The sequence below is a fragment of the Pelodiscus sinensis genome, chromosome 5 (assembly GCF_052426305.1).
Source record: "Pelodiscus sinensis isolate ZL-2025 chromosome 5, ASM5242630v1, whole genome shotgun sequence".
NCBI classification, from domain to species: domain Eukaryota; kingdom Metazoa; phylum Chordata; order Testudines; family Trionychidae; genus Pelodiscus; species Pelodiscus sinensis.
Genome location: NC_143056.1, coordinates 17334680 through 17356424, shown reverse-complemented (window position 1 = coordinate 17356424; position 21745 = coordinate 17334680). Strand labels below are relative to the sequence as shown.

The window sequence follows — 21745 nt, the reverse complement described above, 5'->3', positions numbered from 1 at the left end:
GTACAAATAAATGGCAATGACACAATTGTATTTTATAACCACATGGAAAGTTTAATTTAAATAAATACAAGATGAGATTTCATGTACATCTCTGGCCTCTTCCCCTAGGGCCTGTTGGCATCTGAAAGGTATGAGATCTTATTACAGAGCATGTGCTGCAATCTGACCATTATTTTTGTTTGTTTTATAAATGAATGGAGATATACCTATCTCCTAGAATTGGAAAGGACCTTGAGTCCAGTCCCCTGCCTTCACAACAGGACCAAGTACCATCCCTAAGGGTGCGTCTACACTACAACGTTAATTCGAACTAACTTAGTTCGAATTAGTTAATTCGAACTAAGCTAATTCGAACTAACGGATCCAGACTAAAAAACTAGTTCGAATTAGCATTTTGCTAATTCGAACTAGCATGTCCACATTAAGTGGACCCTGAACCGGGGTTAAGGATGGCTGGAAGCAGTGCCGGCAGGGCATCAGATGAGGACTTAGAGCGTGGAGATGCTGTCTCAGGCTAGCCGAGGACTGTGCTTAAAGGGTCCCGACCCCCACCCTGGACAGACAGTTCTCAGGGGTGCCCCGCTTGCAAAGCAGTCCTGGCTTGGATTGCCTGGACTACCCACACTGGGCACATCACACCACTCAGCCATCAGCCCGGCTGCACTTGCCGCAGGCTGCCATCTGGGGAGAGGGGGCAATTGGTCCTCCCCATCGGGGGCTCATGCCCCATTCCTCCCTCACCACCTTCCACTTACCCTTCCCTAGCCCCCCTTCCTGATGTACAAAATAAAGAAAACGTGTGGTCAAAAATAGAATCTCTCTTTATTGAACAAAACTGGGGGAGACTGGGAAAAGGAGGTGGGAGAGGGGAAGAGAGAGGCTGGGAGAGGGGAGGGCAACTACAATGATCAGGGGTTGGGAACAGGTCCCATATGAAGAGAGGCTAAAGAGACTGGGACTGTTCAGCTTAGAAAAGAGGAGACGGAGGGGGGACAGGATAGAAGTCTCTAAAGGCAGGAGTTGGGTGGAGAGGGTGCATACAGAAAAGTTCTTCATTAGTTCCCATAAAGAAGGACTAGAGGACACCAAAGGAAAGGAATGGGTAGCAGGCTTCAAACTACTAACAGAAAGTTGTTCTTCACAAAGCAAAGAGTCAACCTGTGGAACTCCTTGCTGCAGGAGGATGTGAAGGCTAGAACTACAAGAGAGTATAAAGGGAAGTGAGATCAAGTCATGGAGGTTGGGTCTATGGAGTGGTATTAGCCAGGGGGTAGGAGTGGTGTCCCTGCCCAAGGTTTGTGGAAGGCTGGAGAGGGATGGCACGAGACAAATGGCTTGGTCACTGTCTTCGGTCCATCCCCTCCAGGGTTCCTAGGGTTGGCCACCGTCGGCAGACAGGCTACTGGGCTAGATGGACCTTTGGTCTGACCCAGGACGGCCATTGTAAGCTCAGGGTTCAGGGTCAGGGGTCTCAGTGGACCCCCTTGATTCTCTTGCACACCTGCTCCTGGGTGGCCAGGCTGGCAGCTCTCCTGCCCTAGCCGGCCACTTTCCTGTGCCTAGTGCGGAGATTGTGGACGAGGCCCACGATGTCTGCACTAGCCCAGGCGGGTGTCCGCCTCTTGCGGTCCTGGGCAAGCTCCCGGGAGCCGCCAGCCTGGTCCCCGGAAGAGGGGGAGGGCTGGGGGGCATCGGGTGGGTGGCTCAATCCATGCCAGGTGCAGGGTCTGCTAGCTGGGTGCTGGCAGGCTTGCACCTGGCACGGGCACCGTAGCCAGCCCGTGCCCCTTTAAGGGGTCCGGGGCCGGGAGGGGGGCAGACGAGTTTCCCTGGTGTTGGCCAGAGTGGCCACCAGGGAAACCTGGGGAGGGCTAGCCTCCCACTAGTTCGAATTAAGGGGCTACACACCCCTTAATTCGAACTAGCTAGTTCGAACTAGGCTTAATCCTCATAAAATGAGGTTTTCCTAGTTCGAACTAAGCGCTCCGCTAGTTTGATTTAAATTCGAACTAGCGGAGCGCTAGTGTAGTGCCTATTAAAGTTAATTTGAACTAATGTCTGTTAGTTTGAATTAACTTTGTAGTGTAGACATACCCTAACAGATTTGCCCCAGATCCCTAAATGGCCTCCTTGAGGACTAAACTCACAACCCTGGGTTGAGTAGGTCAATACACAAACCACTGAGCTATCCCTCCCCCCCATTTTCAGTTCCTTCTCATGAGAAATGCTGGGTTGAAAACAACGGCCACTCCATTAGGGATATCAATGTGCAGTTGACTATACAATGAACCAATAAGCCTAGCCCGGAGGAGGGGAGGAGCAGGACCTCGTGCTGGAGGGAGCCATCTTAAAAGCTGATTCCCCCCAGCACCATCTCGCAGTGCCACCTGCCCCCTCTTCATGCTGGCAGCCAGGGGCGGATATAGGGCAGGGCGAGCGGGGCGGCCGCCCTGGGTCCCGCGCTTCAAGAAGCCCTGCACATGCGCCATGTCAAAGGGGGCATGGGGCAGGGGAGGCTACTAGGAAGCAGCCTCTGTCTGCGATAGGCCTGAGCTCCCCACAGACAGAGGCTGCTGCTGGACACCAGCCTTTGTCTGCGGCAGGCCTAGGCTCACCACAGTCAGAGGCTGCTCTGTGGGAGGCAGAGCAGCCTCTGTCCGCGAGGAGCTCAGACTCCCCGTGGACAGGGGTTGCTGCCAGGGACCAACCTCTGTCCATGGCCAACCCAGGTTGCCATGAACAGAGGCTGCTTTGTGGCAGCCTCTCCTGTCCCCTTCCCTCCTTTCGCAGCAGCCTGTGTTCATGGGAAGCTCGTCTCCCCTCCCAACCGAACAAGGGCTGCTGCCACCCCATGAGGCTACCTTTGTATGAGAGGCAGCCGCACGAGGTGGCAGGCAGCCGATCTGTTATGGGAGCTGTTTTTTAAACTGGCTCCCCTTGTGGACCAGCTTCCTCCTGGCACCCCATGCTGCTGCCTCTGAGCAGCGTGGAGTGGCAGGGGACTTCCTGTCAGTGGGGCGGAGTGCACTAGCTACCAGCCCCACCCCTGGGAATATCAAATAGTCGTGTAACCGATAAGAATTCATGTGGTTACACGACTATTCAATTACCTGATATCTAACATCCCTACACTACATATCTCATTTATTCACAGGCACAGTATAGCCAGCAGTAATGAAAGTGCATCAACATTTCCTCACCAATACACCACCACCAGGCTCAGGACGGAGAACTCTTAACATGTGTCAGAAGGCAGATCAGTCTTCCTGTCTCAATACTTTATTTGCTAGGATCTGGACCAAACACTAATATTGAAGGATCAGCTCACAACTTAGACACTGCAGATCTATTTGCAAGGGACTGAGGCCAAGCCAAACCCTGAGAAAAGTTCAAGTTCATACAAACTGTGGAGGTATCATCAAAAACAGTCACCATCTCTGTAGGCCAGTGGGACTCAGGGAGGGGCTCCTCTCCCTTGGGGTCAGTAGGTAGCCACTCCATTCCACTATACTCCGCTCAGTTCTCATGGGGAATCAGGTGTGGCTGCCAATCCATGAGAGTAGTCCAGAGACCCACACGCAGTCTGTAACAAAAGTCTTTGAGCACTGGCCCTCGTTCAGGGCAGGGTGACAATAGCCCCCAAGACCGTCCTCAGGCCGGATCCTAGTTCAGGGCAGAGTGACAGGCAGCCAAACGGTCAGTTCAATGCCCAGTCCCTGGTTCAGAGTGGAGTGGCAGGAAAACAGTTTTAGGGCCCAAGTCCTGGTTCAGGGCAGGGCAACAGGAAAACAATCAATTCAAGTCCTGTTCACAGCTTCTCCAACCAGGTCCCCTTGCTCAGGCAGGGGTCCGGCTGATGCAACAGCAGAGGGGGGAGACTGCCACCCAAAAGCAGGGTTTCAAGGGGGAAACAGGCCCATCCACTCTACTCCCAGCCCAAGGCCCTAGTTGCAGCCAAGTGGTCTGCTGCTGAGTCAGCGGGGATCCGTTCTGCAACATGCTGACCTGGTTCTAGCAAAACGAAGGTCGGCCTCCCTGTGCTCTTTCCGTTTCTCCCCTCGGGCTGTACCTGGGTCCAGTGCAAGTTCTCTGGGCACTGTTGTTCAGGAACCTCTGGCTGGGTAAAACAGACTCTCCAGGAAGTCATCTAGTAGTGGGCCCAATAGCCCAGGCCAGTCCTGGGCTTCCCCTGGGTCTAGCTCCTTGCTTGGGTGCGCAGGGGAGGCTTCTGACTTCTCTGGTTATGGGGGCTTGCCTGGCCTCTCTGGCAGGCCTTTTGTATCCCTCACCCCGTCTCCTGGCTTCTGGTGAGGTAGGTTGCTAGGGCTCCTCACCCTCGGGGTCAGAGGGCGGCCACTACGCCCCATTACAATCCCATTTACTAGAAAACATAAATGTACTAGATGCTAAGTGCATTGCAAGATTAAGTACAGTACAAGATTTGAACAAACAAAGCATCAGCAATGAAATATGCTGAATTCCAGACCAGCAAAGTCTTGATGCAAAGTCTTTATTTTTATGCTCTAAGCTGGTCACTTACAATAATACTTAACACTTAATTCTTCTTGATTGCGGCCTTTCCCGATGATATCTGGTAAATTATATCTAATGTCTAACATTTATTAGACATTATTTTCAGGGCTTTAATTTGGGTCTGTTTCTAGTGTTTAACCTCAACTACTTCTGCATGCATGCAAGCCCTGAAATACTCCTCCATGATAACTACAGAGTCCCCTTAGAAGCTAACATTGGCACTGAAAGCGTATGAGAAAAGGATTGAGCCCTGAGAATAAGTCTATCAAGTTTTAGTTTGACTTGAAGGAAGCCAGTACATACTGCTGGCTGGTTTAGAATGAAAATACTGGTGGACAGTGGTTGAAATAAGTTAAAGAGGCAGACAGACGACCTTTCTTCTAATGGGTGTTAGATCTCCTCCTTCATAACCTTCAGGAACTTAGCATTGGGGACATGCATTGTGACAAAGCTTCATTAAGACGTCGTGCCAATATGCCCATGTGATGGTGCCCTAAACAGGGGACCTCCATCTCCTTTTGTGAACATGATAACCACTGCCAGCAGATCCCGCACTAAAGCATTGTTGATGGCAGAAACCTCTATAGTTTCTCTAAAAGGGTGGAGATTACTGTGACCTTTTAAATTTCTGATGTCTGTACTGGTTCCTGTGATTCTTTGGAATTTTTCAACTTGGTACTGTCACTCCTGCTACTGAGACTAGACTGAACCCTTAATGACAGACTCCTTGAGAAATCTCTACTATTCTTACTAGCCAATACATAGATGATTGGATCAGCAATGCTGTTAGCAGTGGAGAAACACAGAAATATAGCAGAAGTTGAATATATGCCACGTTCAAATGAACATGTGTCATTCTGATACAAAAAAAAGTAAATGGCTCTTATTAGAAGCACCAGATGATAGGGAGCAAAGCAGATCAGAAAAATGGCGATGGCCGCAGCAGCTAAGTGCTTTGCTTTGGTTTTTTGGGGCTCGTTCAAGCTGCAGCTTATTTTGATGATTTGGAAAATTTTGTAGTTTGTGAAAATGAGGATTATGCAAGGAATAGCAAATCCAATTAGGAACCTGGCAAAGCCGAAAGAAGCAAACGTCAAGTTGAGTGGTAGAGTCTCAAAGCAGGTTGTACAGTTTTCGTTATCGGGTAAAACAAATACTGGGATGTGGACCACTAAAACTACAGAAAAGAGAATAAACGTGATGAGCCCTGCAATTTTCTGACCCCTCACCCCCTTGGATTCCAAAGAATACACCACTCCTACATAGCGATCGATAGAAATGCAACACAAGAGCAGAATACTGATATATACGTTGCAGAAAAAGATATATCCTGTTATCTTGCAAGCCATTGGTCCCATCTCCCATATGTGTCCATTTTGTACATAGATAATCCAGAGGGGCAGGGTACACAAGTACATCACCTCGCACAGTGATAAGCCAAAAAGGTAGACAGCAAGAATGTTTTCCTTTAGGATTAGTACAATGGTTAGACACATCGTTATAATATTAGTTGGCAAGCCTATGATAATAACAATATAGTAGATCACAGCCAACAGCGTCTGGCTCTCCTTGTAGGGCATTTTTTGGCAGCATTCCGAATCATTCCCGAGTCCCGGCATTATGGTGATGCCGTGTGGTGCAGAAACACCGGAGGAGCTTTCCCCTGTTTGTGTTGCCTGTGAATAAAAAGACACGATGGAAAGTTAGCAGCTATAAAAGATCTTTAAAAACATGACAGCAAAGGTAATGGTGAAGTTAAGCTAGCCCACAGTGAATTTGTGGGGGCTGCCCTGTTGCAAGTGGTTTTAAACCAGAGCTACTCCAATAGTGTAACTAAGTGGGGGATCAGGCATATTGAGATGTGACTTCTTTCTGTCTGCATTTCAGGGGTGCTTAGTAGGGATGTAAGTGACTAGTCGAGTAGTCGCTTAACTAGTTGCTTCTCCCACCCCTTGCTGTCTCTATCAGAGGTAGCAAGAGGGGGAAGCAGAAGTCGGTGCAGTGGGGAGCAAGCCAGCTCTGCTCAGCACCATCTCCGCAGGGGGCAGGGAAGGCAAAGGTGCAGCGGACCGGGCATGAGATGGGAAACTGGAATCCTGTGTCTCGATTAACTGATTAAATGCAATTTAATATCCTTTGCGCTTAGAAGCCCCAGTCATAGACCAGGGACCCCAGAGTGCTAGGTGCTGTACAAACACCTAAGAAATGGATGGGCCCAGTCCCAAAGAGCTTTCAGGCTAAGCGAGTTTACACACCCTTCCTGCAGGGCCCACCCGATACCTACTCTTTCATGACTCTGACCTAGTCAAGGGATCTGTGACATACATGAGACTCTGCCTTTTCCTAATTGCCTGTTTTTGTGATCAGGTTTCTTTCCCCAGTTCCACAGCTGTACCACAGGCAGTATGAGTAGTGCCAAATGCCTAACAGCCCTTCCTCCCCAACTTCTCCTACACACCCGACTTCTGATTTCCAACCTTAATGGAATGGTAGGGTAGCAACCTGATTAAGCTTTTCTGTAGCTGCCTGCTGTCCCAGTGCTTTGGCAGGGAGATAGGATATGCAGACCATTATTTCCCCTATGGAGGAGTCAGGGAAGGTTTTGGTTTGGGGACCCATGGCTAATACAGGGCCACACTGAGCATCAGTCATTTTCCCAGTTATGTATAACACAAGATTCATTTTCATACAGTTTCCCACTTAGCCATGACTACTTTTAAAAATTCCCAGAAGCAGGCTGTTCACTGGAGGTAGAATCTTACTCTGCACATGACGAGGAGATGCACTACCACTTGGGAGACTCTGCCTCAGAGCTCATGGGTGAGCATGGATACCGCACCCACTACTAAACCTGTGATGGGATGCAGCCAGATCCCTCCAGCATGCCAGGCCTGCTCCAGAAGCTGATATGTAAGCAGCCCAGATCACAGAATCCTAGGGCTGGAAGAGACCTCAGGAGGTCATCTAGCCCAACCCCCTGCCCAAAGCAGGACCAATCCCAACTAAATTATCCCAGCCAGGGCTTTGTCAAGCCGCGACTTAAAAACTTCTAGGGATGGAGATTCTACCACCTCCCTAGGTAACCCATTCCAGTGCTTCATCACCCTTCTAGTGAAATAGTTTTTCCTAAGTCTCTGATCACTAGCTCTCTGATGTGCCATGTCCAGAGAGGCAGTAGACCCCAAGTGCAGAAATTGATAATCTGCTTGGCCTTCTTGTGGCCTAATGGGCAGGGAGTGTTCCTTCTGCCCAGTCCTTGTCCTCCCCAAGATGTGCATCTGGGTAAATACCAAGCTGACTTTGATCCCATCTAATTAAGTCTCATAACATCCTCTGATAAGTATCAGAGATGGGAAAAACGGGCACAAGCCAGTGAAGTGTTCCAGGTTGCACTGGAAGCCCATAGCAGAGATCTTCTACATGCCAGCCTTGCTCCTGTTCACTGGGAGCCAGATTGTGGTTCCCTCACTCGGAGGCTATGTCTATACTGCACCCATTTTGTGCAAGAAATATGCAAATGAGGCTAAGCGTGGAATATCACTGTGTCTCATTTGCATAATTACTGAGCGCCCACTTTTTGCACAAGAGAATTTTGCGCAAGAGCCGTTTTTCCGGAAAAAAATGTGGATGAACGTCTCTTGCACAAGAGGGTTTTTTTGCGCAAAAGCCTCTTGTGCAAAAAGTGGGTGCTAATTAATTATTCAAATGAGGCTAAGCGATATTCATTTGCGTATTTCTTGCCTATTTCTTGCACAAAACAGGTGCAGTATAGACATAGCCCTGGTGAGGAGCACCATCCTCTGCAAGAAAGGTTGACTTCAGCACAGCCTAGCACTACTCACTGGCATCATAAGCTGGCCCTAAACCACCCTGCCTCTTTGATAGAACAATGCCACTGATCAGTCCCAAAGCCACCTCCATGAGGAAAGCAGAAACAGACACATGCATAGACTTAGCACATCAAATGCTCCCCACCACACTGAAAAGCAAAGGAACAAAACTCCAGGTCCTAGTGTGGACTGCAGAAGCAGACTACTGAATATAGCCATCATGTAGGGCCAGCCTGTGGTTCCCTTGCTCACTGGAGTCAACGGGGATACTCACGGAGTAAGGTGCAACTCACCAGGAGAGGATCAGAATTTGGCCCTTTCCATATACTGTTGTCCCTCTCATGTACTGTGGCTGCTCCCACTTAGGGTTTGCTTCAACTCCTCCTGCAAATCCAACCCCTATTCTCACCTGATCGCCTGGAGAAGCCAATTGTTTCCATGAAGTGAGGTAGCGCTTCAGGCAAGTAAGGAAGCCAGTCAGGCTCTTCAGAAAGAGGGCAGCACCTGGCTGATACTTCTTAGGGTACGTCTACACTGCAAGGCTATTTTGGGATACAGGAGGTATCCCGAAATAGCAACCCTGCATCTTCACAAGCCGCCCATTATTTCAAAATATTGTTCGAAATAATGGACGTGCTATTTCACTGGTTTTCTGGTAAACCTCATTGCACGAGAAATAAAGGATGGCTTGAAACAGTGCGGGTATGTCTACACTACCCCGCTAGTTCGAACTAGCGGGGTAATGTATGCATACCGCACTTGCTAATGAAGCCCGGGATTTGAATTTCCCGGGCTTCATTAGCATAAGCGGGGAGCCGCCATTTTTAAATCCCCGCTGCTTTGAACCCCGTGCAGCGCGGCTACACGGGGCTCGAACTAGGTAGTTCGGACTAGGTTCCTATTCCGAACTACCGTTACTCCTCGTGAAACGAGGTGTACCGGTAGTTCGGAATAGACACCCTAGTCCGAACTACCTAGTTCGAGCCCCGTGTAGCCGCGCTGCACGGGGTTCAAAGCAGCGGGGATTTAAAAATGGCGGCTCCCCGCTTATGCTAATGAAGCCCGGGAAATTCAAATCCCGGGCTTCATTAGCAAGTGCGGTATGCATACATTACCCTCCTAGTTCGAACTAGGAGGGTAGTGTAGACATACCCTGCTTTATTTTGAGATTTGGCGTCGTGTAGACATGCCAAATTTCAAAATAAGCTATTTTGAAATAAAATTGAAATAAAATATGCAATTTGCATAGCAAAAATTGCATATCTTATTTTGAGTTTAGAATGCTGTGTAGATGCAGCTTCTGAAACAACAGGAAATCAGAACACAAATAGCCCTGCAGGTTACAGGCACAACAGCAGAGAGAACAAATAAAGGTCGGAAGCAGAGGCCAAAGAAAAGAAAAAAGCAAAGCGCTCTGAACAGAGGCCTTTAATGACAAGAACCAGACAGTGCAGGGCATCAGCATAAACTAGCCTGGCCTAGATGGAGTAAGGGAAAGGCGAATGTATAGTGTTCCATTTGGCCACCTAGACTCAGCCCAGTGTAAAGAGATATAGAGAGATGCTAAAGTGCAGTCAGCATACTTACTGCTCTGCTCTTTTAAGGGTTTCTGCTAATGGCTTTGCAGCTGGCAAATTCTGCTGCTCAGTTCATGGGTGCTTGAGAGGACCAGGACCTCGCCTGCTTCTTGCCATGCTGTTGCCCTTTTGGGGTTTCAGGCACACCTACGATTTAGACACAGAGCCACCCCTATACTCCCCTCATGGGTATACATTTTTCAATTAAGACACCCCTGTACAGCACTGACAAAGAGCTTCAACAGGATCTCTACAGGGTAGGTGGAAATTGCTGAGAGATTTGAAAAAAGTGAAAATAATAATAATAAAAAATGATAACCCCTCCAAACCCAGTAAAATCCTCATTTTTGAATTATTTTGTTTTCTTTTTAAAGCAGCTCTATCCTGACCTTTCTGTGTGGTGCACAAGAGGTCAGGGCAGGCTCCTTTTACTCTTGGATCTCCTCTGATTTTACACCAGTAGAAGAACTAAATGCGATCTGGCCCATGGGTTTTCCCCTCCATGTTTTTAATTCATACAAACAAAAGCGAAGGCTGCTGTTGCATGTGACGTTGTAGTGGGGAAGTTAGAAAACCGTTGATCACAATCAGGCAAGAGTGAAGGGCTATGGTTTTTCTTGGTAAGAGTTCTAATTCACGTGCAGTCACATCCCAAGACTTAGGTTCAAACCTAGCCAAAACTCTCAAAGCAAAACACAACCAAAGCTACCACATGTCACTTGATTTTGTTTGATTAATGTTATAGTTTCAAGGCAATATCACAGAACAACCAGGCCTGCTCGGAATTGCAGTACTTTCACTCAAAATATTCATGAAGCTTAATCCCTCTTCCAAAGTCCCTGGGATGAGCTTGAAATTATACTTCTAGCAGGAAAATTTGCAATAGTCTGACATCCACTCCTGGCATGGGGCTAGATTCTGTGCTATGTCTTCCAAGAGCTGCAGCACTGAAATCATATCCCAGGGTTGCAAAGGTGACTGAAGGACCCCCCCAGCATAAGTTACAGCAGCCTAGCGCAGACTGCTTATTGACTACTCCACAGGCTAGAATATCAAACACTACAAGCATGCCCCCACCAACTATCCCAGCCTGTCTCCTACAGGGGGGCCTGAGGAGGGAAGCAGCACACAGCTACACTATTCATGTCGGGGGGCGGGGGGAAATTCTACACTGGCTCCTTTGTGGTCTCTACATGCCACTGGAGTGACCTATAAGGGGGCAGAATCCATCCCATTTTTGCAACATTTTAATACTGCAAATTTTTAAAAAACAAGATAAAGCAAATGGAGTGTTTTTAAAAGGAGCATGGACAAGTTCCAGAGCAAACTGCAAGCTTGGCCAGCACCTGGGGGTCTCCAGGGATGAGGATCTTTGGGGCAGGATCTGTGGGTAGTGCAGCCTGTCTCCTTGCTGTGCCAAAAACTTCTTGTGTGATCATGGGCAAGTCATTTAGTCTCTCTGTGCCACTGTAAAAGGGGGAGAAACAGACAGCCCTATTGTATGGGATGTGAGAATAAACATATTGAAAGCGCTCAGATACAATTGTACCAGGAGCTGCAGAAGCACACTAGCCTGATTAGGCCCTTAGACCGCAAGCTACTTGGGGCGACAAAGCTCTGTGTGCATCTGCAGCACCATATAAATAGTAACAGAGATTCCACAGGAAGGTTACTGTTTTTGCTCAAAAACTCTGTAGTATAGACATAGCCTCAGTGAGCATTCTGCATATGCAACAAGTGCAAAATAGTCAGTGGAGACCCACACTGTAGTGGAGACAAGACAAGGAGAGCGTAAGCCACAGTTTGACTTCCTATCAACATCGTGATGCCTACATAAGAGTCCCAGGTGAGCAATGATGCTAAGGTTTTATAGGAAGGAGTTCCAAGGTCAGCAGGAAAGTGCTCTGTTGGCAGAGGTGAATGTAAGCTGGTGTGACCCGGTACGCTGTCCTAGCAAGAAAGTGGCCGGCAAAGTCTGGTATGCCGTAGCACCTATTTATAGCCGGTATGGCGTATCGGAAAGACACCATCCCGCCCCCAGCCACTCCATGGAACTGCCTTTCTGAGGGGCAGGGATGGGGTTGGGGCTTCTGCTGGAAGGGGCAGAGTGGGGAAAGCAGCAGAACTGCCGGCAGTTCCTCTGGCTGCCCTACCACCTCCAGGCTCCTCCAGGTAATGTGTGGGGAGAAAAGGGGAAGAGCGGGGGCGGGGAGGTGTCCTGTGCTAGGGGAGGGGTGGAGTCACCTCATGTGGGGGTTACATGAGACGACTCACCATAGCTGGTGGTGCCCCCTTATACTGAAAAAAGTTAATTTTACTTTTACCCCTGGTCAGAGCTATTCCTAGGTGTTGTGGGGCCTGGGACAACCCTCTCACTGCAGGCCCCAGCCCTGCCCCACCTCTGCTCTGCCCCTGCCCGACTCTACCCCTTTTCTAAAGCTCTCCCCTTGCTGTGCCCCTACCCTGTCTCTTCCCACCCTGATCATCCCATCTTTTGAGTGACACGACCCGGAGGGATTTTCAGAAGCCTGGCACAGGGCAGCAGCAGAGGTCTGCTGTCCCCTCCGCCCAAAATCACTACAGCAGTGGGAAAGGGAGCTACCCAGCATCTACTTCTGCCCCCCTGCCCTCTCTCAGCTGCTTGAGCTCCACATCACCCCAGTGACGGGAAACGGAGCACCCCGGCTCCAGCGCCAGCCCTGTCCACTCCCCCGAGGCCTGCATCAGTTGGGGGAGCAAGCTGGGGCTGGGATGCTCCACTTCCTGCCACTGCAGCAAAGCAGAGCACAGCCAGCTGGGAGAGGGTGATGGAGCAGAATGGGCAGCTGGGTAGCTCTGGCTCCCACCACCATGGGGTGTGACGGGTCCGACCCTTGTTGCCATCAGCACCAGCCCCCACCTCCAGCTAATCCCCCAGACCACCCTGGGCCCCACAGATATGGTTGGGTCTCATCCATAGGATGGTTGAGGTGGTCACCACAGGGCCTGGGGCAGCTGCCTTGAGCCATCCTATGGACGGGACACTGCCCCTCACTTGTTTACATGAAATCCATCAGCTTCTCCTCTCTTTCATTTGGCAGGGATGCGTGACCCTGAGAAGCACTGAAAGTCTGGCTAAGCATCTAAAATCACTGGTGAGGCAACCATTGTTCTTCCACAGAAGTTCCCCTTCAGCTAGAGATGAGCCACTACCGCAGTGGCCTGGCTGCTTTACTAAGCTTCTGCTGTCCCAGTGACACTTAGCTGCACTCTGGGGCTTTTCTCTTCCCTTGGCCTTGCTGCACACAACGCAAACCACAACCAGCAGCAAGTATGAGTTTCTTCCCTTCTCATAAGTTGTGCTGAGACGTAGATGATCAGTCCCATTCTATGGGCTTGAAACAGTGTGTGTGCATGCTCTGGGACCTTATGGGAGTCCCCAAGACTGTGCAAAGCATTCTGGATTTAATTCATAAATCAGATTGAGTAATCTACATTCACAGCTCTGTGAGGGTGTAGCGTGAGGGGTTGAGGGCAATACCACAGATATGATACCCCAAGTATGTCGCCATGTTCCTAAACTATAACTTTTGAGACTCTTATTTTGAAGTGTTGCTTTTAATAAAAACAGAAAAGAGGTTCCTGGTTTGATTTTGAGAAGTTTCGACCAACCACAGCTCTGATTTGACTTAAGCTTTTGCACGTTCATAGGTGAATTTGTTATCAGTAGCAAACAGCTTATTTACTGCCAGAAGCATTTTACAACAACTCTTACCTGATTAAGAAAGAGAGCTAAAACCCAGAGGGAAATGGTTCACTAAGATGATCTCTTTTGTTTGTATCTATCATTCAGTAGATTTTCAAACCTCTCTCAAGTAAAACCACTCTTTTGATCTCCAGAGGAAAAACGAGAGTGGGTTATAAAAATAGCACAAAAAGTATAAAGGAAGTTACAGGCACTGCATAAGACCTGCAAAGGTTAGAAAGGCGCACTGCAGTGGAAAAAGGCCCTGAGCTGAAAGCCTTTGAATGAGCTGAGAGAGCAAAGAGAAAAGAGATACTTGAAGGTGATTCCCAGCTCTCCTTAAGCTAGCACACTGAAAATAGTAGTGTAACCAGAGTTGCACGGAACCCACGAGCAGCAGCAGGGGTTAGCCCCTGACTGGATCCTGTGTGTACATTCTTGGGGCCAATAGCCTGTGCCACGGTTTGCCATGCTACCATGGCTACCCTATGACTTTTAGCATCCTAACTTGATGAGAGCTAGTGCAAGTGTGTTTGCATGAGCTGAGAATCACAGCCCCAGCTTCAAGTGTAGACAGCCTGACACCAGGACCGTGAGCAGATGCAAATCCATAACAGTTAAGGGGAGAGACAAAGTGGGTGACCTAGTATCTTTTATTGGACCTACTTCTGTTTAAGGATATCTTACAGTTAAAAAGTTTGCTTCATTTTTCTACATGTTGTGGAGTGTACATTTTAGATGGCAAAATTCATTATCTTCCATCTGTTGTATGTAGTGTGGTCATAGCTGTGTTGGTCCCAGGATACTAGAGAGACAAGGCGGGAGTGGTGATACCTTTCATTGGACAACTTCTGGTAACCAAAGTGGCAACTTTAGGGTACGTCTAAACTACATGGCTCTGTCGACAGAGCCATGTAGATTAGTTTTCTAGAAATAGGAAAATGAAGCGGCAATTTAAATAATCTCTGCTTCATTTACATCAAAATGGCTGCCGCGCTGTGCTGATCAGCTGTTTGGCGGCGGCACAGTGTGGTAGTCTGGACGCTCCGCAGTCGACAAGAGAAGCCCTTGTTGACCGCCCCATAATGCCCCGTTATGCTTACCTTGTTGACCGCGGAGGGTCCAGACTATCGTGCTGTGCCGCCAAACAGCTGATCAGCACAGTGCAGCAGCCATTTTGATGTAAATGAAGCAGAGATTATTTAAATCGCCACTTCATTTTCCTATCTCTAGAAAATTAATCTACATGGCTCCGTCGATGGAGCCATGTAGTCTAGACATACCCTTAGGGGAAGGCTGACTGGGACAACTAGTTAGTCTATGTAGTTGGCTTGGCTTCCCGGAGGGGTTCCTCCTCCTCCGCGTCAGTGGGCGGCCACTCCGCTCCCTGCACTGTCCCTTTAAGCCAAGCTGCAGGTCCATGCCTGGCCTTCCTTCAGGCGGGCAACACACCACAGAGTCTGCTTATCTATATATGTACATAGACCTGGCCCTGGTGCTGGTGCTGGGAGGGCGGCAACTCCACAAAGTCCCAGTTAGGGATAGTTCAAGCCCTGGTTCAGGGTGTGGTAACAGACAAACACAGAGTTACCGTATTTTCCGGCATATAAGACGACTTCTGATGTTAAAAAACATCCCCCCAAAATCGGGGGTCGTCTTATACGCCGGGTATGGCTTTGCAAAGCCGCAGAGGGGCTCCGGCGGCGGGGCAGCCCAGGCGCGCCAGGGCTGTCCCGCTTCCGGGGCGTCCTCAGAGGCTTTGTTCCCGGTGTCCCTGGTCTGCTGGAGATGGTCCCCAGCAGACCAGAGGCACCGGGAGCAAAGCCAAAGCGGCGGCGGCAGCGGGGTGCCGCGCTTCTGAGGCTTTGCTCTGGCAAAGCCTCAGAGGCGCGGGACCCCGCCGCTGCTGCGGCTTTGGCTTTGCTCCCGGTGCCTCTGGTCTGCTGGGGACCGTCTCCAGCAGACCAGGGACACTGGGAGCAAAGGAGGCGGAGAGGCACTGGGGTATAAGACGAAACCCTATCTTTTAACTAAAAAATTAGGGGGTCGTCTTATACGCCCAGTCGCCTTATACGCCGGAAAATACGGTAGTTTACACCCACATCAGGCCCTCGGTTCAGGGCGTGAAAGCAACAACCACAGTGTAGTTCAAAGGAAGGCCAGGCCCTGGTTTAGGGTGTGGCCACAAACAAACCCAGGCTAGGGGGCCTTGTTCAGGAGGAGTGCAGGCCAGTTGCCTGCAGTAGGGGCAAGGAGGGGGAGACTGCCACCCGGTAGGTGGGTGGCAGGGGGGGCACAGGGCCCTAGGAGCAGAAGTGCAGGTTGCTATGGGCTCAGCGGGGGCTCCAGCCTTGGGGCCACTAACCACTGGACCACTTCCCATCTCCCCCTTAGCCGGTATCTGGCTTTCTGGCTGGGTGCTCATGGAGTCCATGGCAGGTTCGTCCCACTGGGGTCCCGGCAGTCCGACCCAGTCCTCTGCGGCTCGCAGGTCTGTGGAGCTCAGTTGGGCTCTTGGTGCAGGCGGTGTCAGGCGTCTGGGCCAGGCTGTGTCAGAGTCCTGGGCCGAGCCTCTGGTCTTGGCGGCAGCAGCAGCTGCTTCTCCTGGTTCCTGGGCAGGGGTTGGGGCCTGGGATCAGGCTGGTCCTCTGCAAGGTTGGCAAATGTAGGCGGGCCGGGCCAGGCCTCAGCCTCCCATGCAGGGAGCAGGTAGTCGGCCTCTGGCCCCAGGAAGGTAGGAGGCCCTGGCCAGGCCTCAGTCCCAGGCTCCCAGGCTGGGAGCCCTGAGTACGTCTCTGGTCTATCTGCAGGCTCAGCCCTGACTGAGGCTGCTGGCTGGCCTTTTATAGCTCTGGCACCAGCCGTCGACCCTGAAGGTGGAGGGGGCAGGCAGAAGAGCAGCACTGGGGAAGAAAGGAGACCAGGAGACACGGCCTCCGCTGCCTCCTGGTCGCCGCCTCGCTCCACGTTGAAACATACATGTGGGCATTGGCGAGGGTGGTGGTGAGGGTTCTGGCTGTGGTGGCGGCCTCCAAAATGTATGGCAAGCTAGTCATAGAATCATAGAATACTAGGATTGGAAAGGACCTTGAGAGGTCATTGAGTCCAGTCCCCTGCCCCCATAGAAGGACCAAATACTGTCTGGACCATCCCTGATAGAAATTTATCTAACCTACTCTTAAATATCTCCAGAGATGGGGATTCCACAGCCTCCCTGGGCAATTTATTCCAGTGTTTAACTACCCTGACAGTTAGGAACTTTTTCCTAATGTCCAAACTAAACCTCCCTTGCTGCAGTTTAAGCCCATTGCTTCTTGTTCTATCCTCAGAGGCCAAGATGAAGAAGTTTTCTCCCTCCTCCTTATGACACCCTTTTAGATACCTGAAAACAGCTATCATGTCCCCCCTCAGTTTTCTGTTTTCTAAACTAAACAAATCCAATTCTTTCAGCCTTCCTTCATAGCTCATGTTCTCTAGACCTTTAATCATTCTTGTTGCTCTTCTCTGGACCCTCTCCAATTTCTCCACATCTTTCTTGAAATGCGGTGCCCAGAACTGGATACAATACTCCAACTGAGGCCTAATCAGCGCAGAGTAGAGCGGAAGAATTACTTGCTCACAACACACCTGTTAATACATCCCAGAATCATGTTTGCTTTATTTGCAACAGCATCACACTGCTGACTCATATTCAGCTTGTGGTCCACTATAACCCCTAGATCTCTTTCTGCCGTACTCCTTCCTAGACAGTCGCTTCCCATTCTGTATGTGTGAAACTGATTGTTCCTTCCTAAGTGGAGCACTTTACATTTGTCTTTATTAAACTTCATCCTATTTACCTCAGGCCATTTCTCCAATTTGTCCAGATCATTTTGAATTATGACCCTGTCCTCCAGAGCAGTCGCAACCCCTCCCAGCTTGGTATCATCTGCAAACTTAATAAGCGTACTTTCTATGCTAATATCTAAATTGTTGATGAAGATATTGAATAGAGCCGGTCCCAAAACAGACCCCTGCGGAACCCCACTTGTTATGCCTTTCCAGCAGGATTGTGAACCACGAATAACTCTTCTCTGAGTAGTGTTCTTCCTTGTCTCGGAGGCCGCCGCCCAGGAGGCAGTAGAGAGGGGCCTGACAGTGGGGGTGTGTGCATGTACCCCTCAAACCACTGGAGGACTGGGCATACAGGTGGTCCTGAATGGCCAGGTCCCAGGCTCAGGGGCGCCCCCTCTCCTGCAAGTGAGGCGGGGCGGCCATCTTCCCTTCCCTTCGGGGGCCCAGCGGAGAACACCCTTCTGGCTGATGCTGGGGTAGTAGCTTCTGCTTCTCCACCTGAGCCTGGTGTCGGCCCGGGTCCCCTTCCCGCTTCTGCCCCCCCTCTGGTCTCCATTCGGTGGTATGTACCCGGGGAACTGTCCCCCTGACTTAGTCCAAAGTTCCGGTCCCCCTCCCTATCACAATTCACCCCTCACCCCGTTCATGCCCTTGGACCTGATTCTGCCCTCTATGGACCAGCTAGAGCTGCCTCTCACTCTGACCGAGTTCTCAGAAGCCCTCCTTCTCGTGCCCAACAATAAAACTGCGGGCATGGACGGGCTGACCGTGGAATTCTACCGCGTGTTCTTGGACGTCCTTGGCCCAGACCTCGTCACCATCTGGCCCAAGTCCTTGGAGAGTGGGGTCCTCCCTCTGTCATGCAGGTGAGCTGTGCTTGCCTTATTGCCGAAGAAGGGGGACCTCCGCAACCTTCGGAACTGGCATCCCGTCTTGCTCCTCAGCGCGGACTACAAGGTCATAGCAAAAGCCATCTCGCTGCAACTGCGGCCTGTGCTAGCGGACGTGATCCACCCTGACCAGACCTACATCTTCCTGGGCTGTAGCATCTTTGATAATTTGTACCTGGTCCGGGATTTCTTGGAGCTTGGATGTAGGGACAGTCTGTCGTTCGCTCTCCTGTCCCTGGACCAGGAGAAGGTGTTCAACAGGGTGGACCACGGGTATCTCCTGGGCACTCTGCAAGCCTTCAGCTTCGGGCCCCATTTTGTGGGTTTTCTCCGGGTGCTGTATGCCCTCGTGGAGTGTTTGGTCAGGCTCAGCTGGACTCTGACCGAGCTGGGCCAGCTGTATGCTCTGGCAATTGAGCCCTTCCTTTGTCTCCTCCATAGGAGGTTGACGGGGTTGGTGCTCCGAGAGCCAGAGCTGTGGCTAGTTCTGTCAGCGTACGCTGATGGCATGTGCTCTTCGTGCAACAGAACCCAGGAGACCTGGCACGAGTGGAGGCCTGCCAAGCCATCTACTTTGCGGCCTCCTCCGCCCGGGTCAACTGGGTCAAGAGCTCTGGCCTGATGGTCAGGGACCATCCCACCCGCGCTTCAGGCCATGGCAGGCAAGCTCCCTCCCACCCGCGCTTCAGGCCGTGAGGTGGAGCGCGGGTCCACTTCTCTATCTGGGTGTTTAATAATCCGCCACACGTCCCTCTCCTCTGGAGAACTGGCAAGATTTGGAGGCCAGGGTGGGTAAGCGGCTGTGGAGAGGGACAGGACTTCTTCAGTGTCTCTCCCTCCACAGGAGAGCGCTGGTGCTAAATCAGCCTGTCCTGTCCATGCTCTGGCTCCTGCCCAACACCCTGAGGCCGGCCCCGGAGGTCCTGGCCAAGCTCCAGAGGATAGCTCTGAAGTTCTTTTAGCCAGGACTGCTCTGGGTCTCTGCAGGGGTTCTGTCTCTCCCCCTGGAGGAGAGGCTCAGGTCTGCACCTTCCGCCTCCAGGCTCTGCAGAGACTCCTCTTTAGTGTAGGTAGTCTGGAATGGAGCACCTTGGCATGCGTCTTCCTCCGCTGGCTCCGGGGGCTCCAATATGGCTGGCAACTCTTTATTTATCTGGGGGGGGGGGGGAGAGGTCTTCTGCGAGACCTTTCAGAGCTGCCAGAATTCTACCAGGAACTCCTCTAGACCTGAAAGCTATTCTCAACCAGGTCCATTGTGGCCACCGAGGGAGTAGACCTCCTCGCAGAGCCCCTGCTCCACAATCCAGCTTTGTGCATACAGGTGGCAGAGTCTCCCTCAGTGTGCCGGAGGCTGATCCTGGCAGAAGCCATCAAGATCGGAGACCTCCTGGACTACAACACCGGGGACTGGGTGGATCCCCAAGCACTCACTCAGCGCATGGGGCTCTCCACCCCCCAAACCCTCCTGTGCCTACGCCAGGAGGTGAAGGCGGCCTTGCCACAGTCTGCTCTCAATTTCCTGCAGAGAGCCCTGCGAGAAGGTACACCCCGCCCCTCCCTACCTGCAAAGCCTCTGTCCATTCTTATCGGGCTCCTGTTCCGCGGACCCCGCTGGCCACCCCATCCCTGGACCCTAAGCCAGCTGCAAGATTTGCAGCTGATCTGCTTCCAAACTGCTTCAAGAAAACATCTGTACACGCTCGTGCTCCACACTCTGCATTTCCCCACACTCATGTCCCACCCTGACGCCAAATGGTGGGACTATTTAAGACCTGTGGATGGTGGGGAACCCTGATGGGCCAGCGTATATTCCACCCTAATTCTTACTGAGGTTCTGGCTGTACTTTTCCCCCATACCTTTTTATTTATGCACACCCCATCTGTGTCCCCACAAAGTTGCGAGACCTCCTCATCAACCTCCTCCTGGCCCTGGCGAAAGCCGCCATTTACACCACCAGGAGGAGGATGCTGGACGAGGGGGTGCTCTGCGGCTGTGGGGGCCTACTTTAGTTCCTCCTTGATTTCATGTATCCGGGTAGAGTTCCTCTGGGCGGTATCCACTGGCTCCATTGACAGCTTTGAAGAGCAGTGGGTGCTGTCCGGGGTTCTCTGCTCGGTGTCCCCATCCGGTTCCCTTGTTTTAAACCCGTGACCCCCACACCTTGATCCCTTTTGTCATTATTTGTCCCCAGAAATCAGTTGGACCCTGGGTCTAGTCATCCCTTCCGTAGGGCTGGGGGAGGGACTTTGAGAAGTGGGCGGGCTGTGCCCACCACCCCTCCCATGGTTTCCAAATAGTGCCCTACTACAGTCCAATAAAGGATCTCACTTCATCCTCCTTGTCATTCTAATATCCTGGGACCAAGACAGCTACCACAGCATTGCACATGGTCAAGATGGATCTATTTTGTTTATTCCTGGCTTCCTACTTAGGAAAGTCTGGCACTGAGAACAGAGACTCTGGGATATTTATATGGGTAATCATAGAATAATAGGACTGGAAGGGACCTCGAGAGGTCATCGAGTCCAGCCCCCCGCCCTCAAGATGTAATAAAACATCCACTACTACCATGGTTAGGATAAAAATCCAGCCCCACATATTTGGAAAGGATTGAAATCCTCAGGCTTCCAGGCAAAAGCCAAATTAGCTAAAGGGAAGAGGAGTAGGTTCTCATGTAAGGTTTCGGGCATCTACTTCAAAAGCAGCTGGCACCTGTGTCAGAGACAGGACATCTAACTAGACAGGTGAGTGGGCTGCTGGAGCACAGTGATCCCTGAATTCCTGTTTTGTCTGGAGTTATGAGTGATGCGAGCAGAGCAGCGCCGCTTCCATTCTGTGCCTTTTCTGAACCCTGATGCCAGCCCAATAGCAGATTTCAGCCCTGCATGGGGGAAGCCCCTCTGACAGGCTGCCTCTCCCACTTACCCCTTCCTGTGCAAGAGCAGCCTGGGCTATTGCTGAAAGCAGATAGATCTTTCCTTTCCTCTCCCCTCAGGGTCACAAGTACTGCAAGTGAAGATATCCTAGTACAATGGGCCAAACACAGACTCCGAGGTTTGACATCACCCCACCATTCTTAGCTGCAAGAAAACCGTCAGGCTTTCATGCATGGATGGCTTCTGAAAGTTCTCACTTACCTCTAAGAAGAGCCTTGACAGTAGAGATGATGCTAATAATTTCCTGCAGATAAGGCGTCTGTAACTTTATCGAGCAAGGCCTGCTATCAAAATTCTAGAAGTCCACACCTCGTCCTCAGCTCAAGCTTGGACCATAAAGTCTGCAAAGAAATCAATTGTGGTGTTCTATCAGATAGACATCTCCCACCTCTGAAACGCCTATCATGGGTCAGCAGATCA

General features: G+C 50.8%; 1 protein-coding gene and 1 long non-coding RNA gene across 2 annotated transcripts in view; one reads left to right on the top strand and one right to left on the bottom strand.

The window, feature by feature from the left end:
* The window catches only part of LOC102453109 (uncharacterized), a 57029-nt gene extending 35500 nt beyond the window's left edge, over positions 1–21529 (top strand). Inside the window, exons 2-3 of the long non-coding RNA XR_331314.5 lie at positions 13021–13074; positions 21385–21529. This is a non-coding gene — a long non-coding RNA (uncharacterized LOC102453109). The remainder of the gene's footprint in view (positions 1–13020; positions 13075–21384) is intronic.
* Positions 2658–21665, bottom strand: GPR132 (G protein-coupled receptor 132). The gene is made up of 2 exons (XM_006112742.5): positions 21527–21665; positions 2658–6209 (listed from the first exon to the last, which is right to left on the bottom strand). Exon 2 carries the CDS (start codon positions 6150–6152, stop codon positions 5154–5156), a length of 999 nt encoding a protein of 332 aa, XP_006112804.3. The 5' UTR covers positions 6153–6209; positions 21527–21665; the 3' UTR covers positions 2658–5153.
* Between the last annotated feature and the right edge of the window lie 80 nt (positions 21666–21745).

Coding starts and splice junctions, on each gene's coding strand:
- GPR132 (XM_006112742.5), bottom strand. CDS start 6,152: ATGCCGGGACTCGGGAATGATTCGGAATGCTGCCAAAAAATGCCCTAC.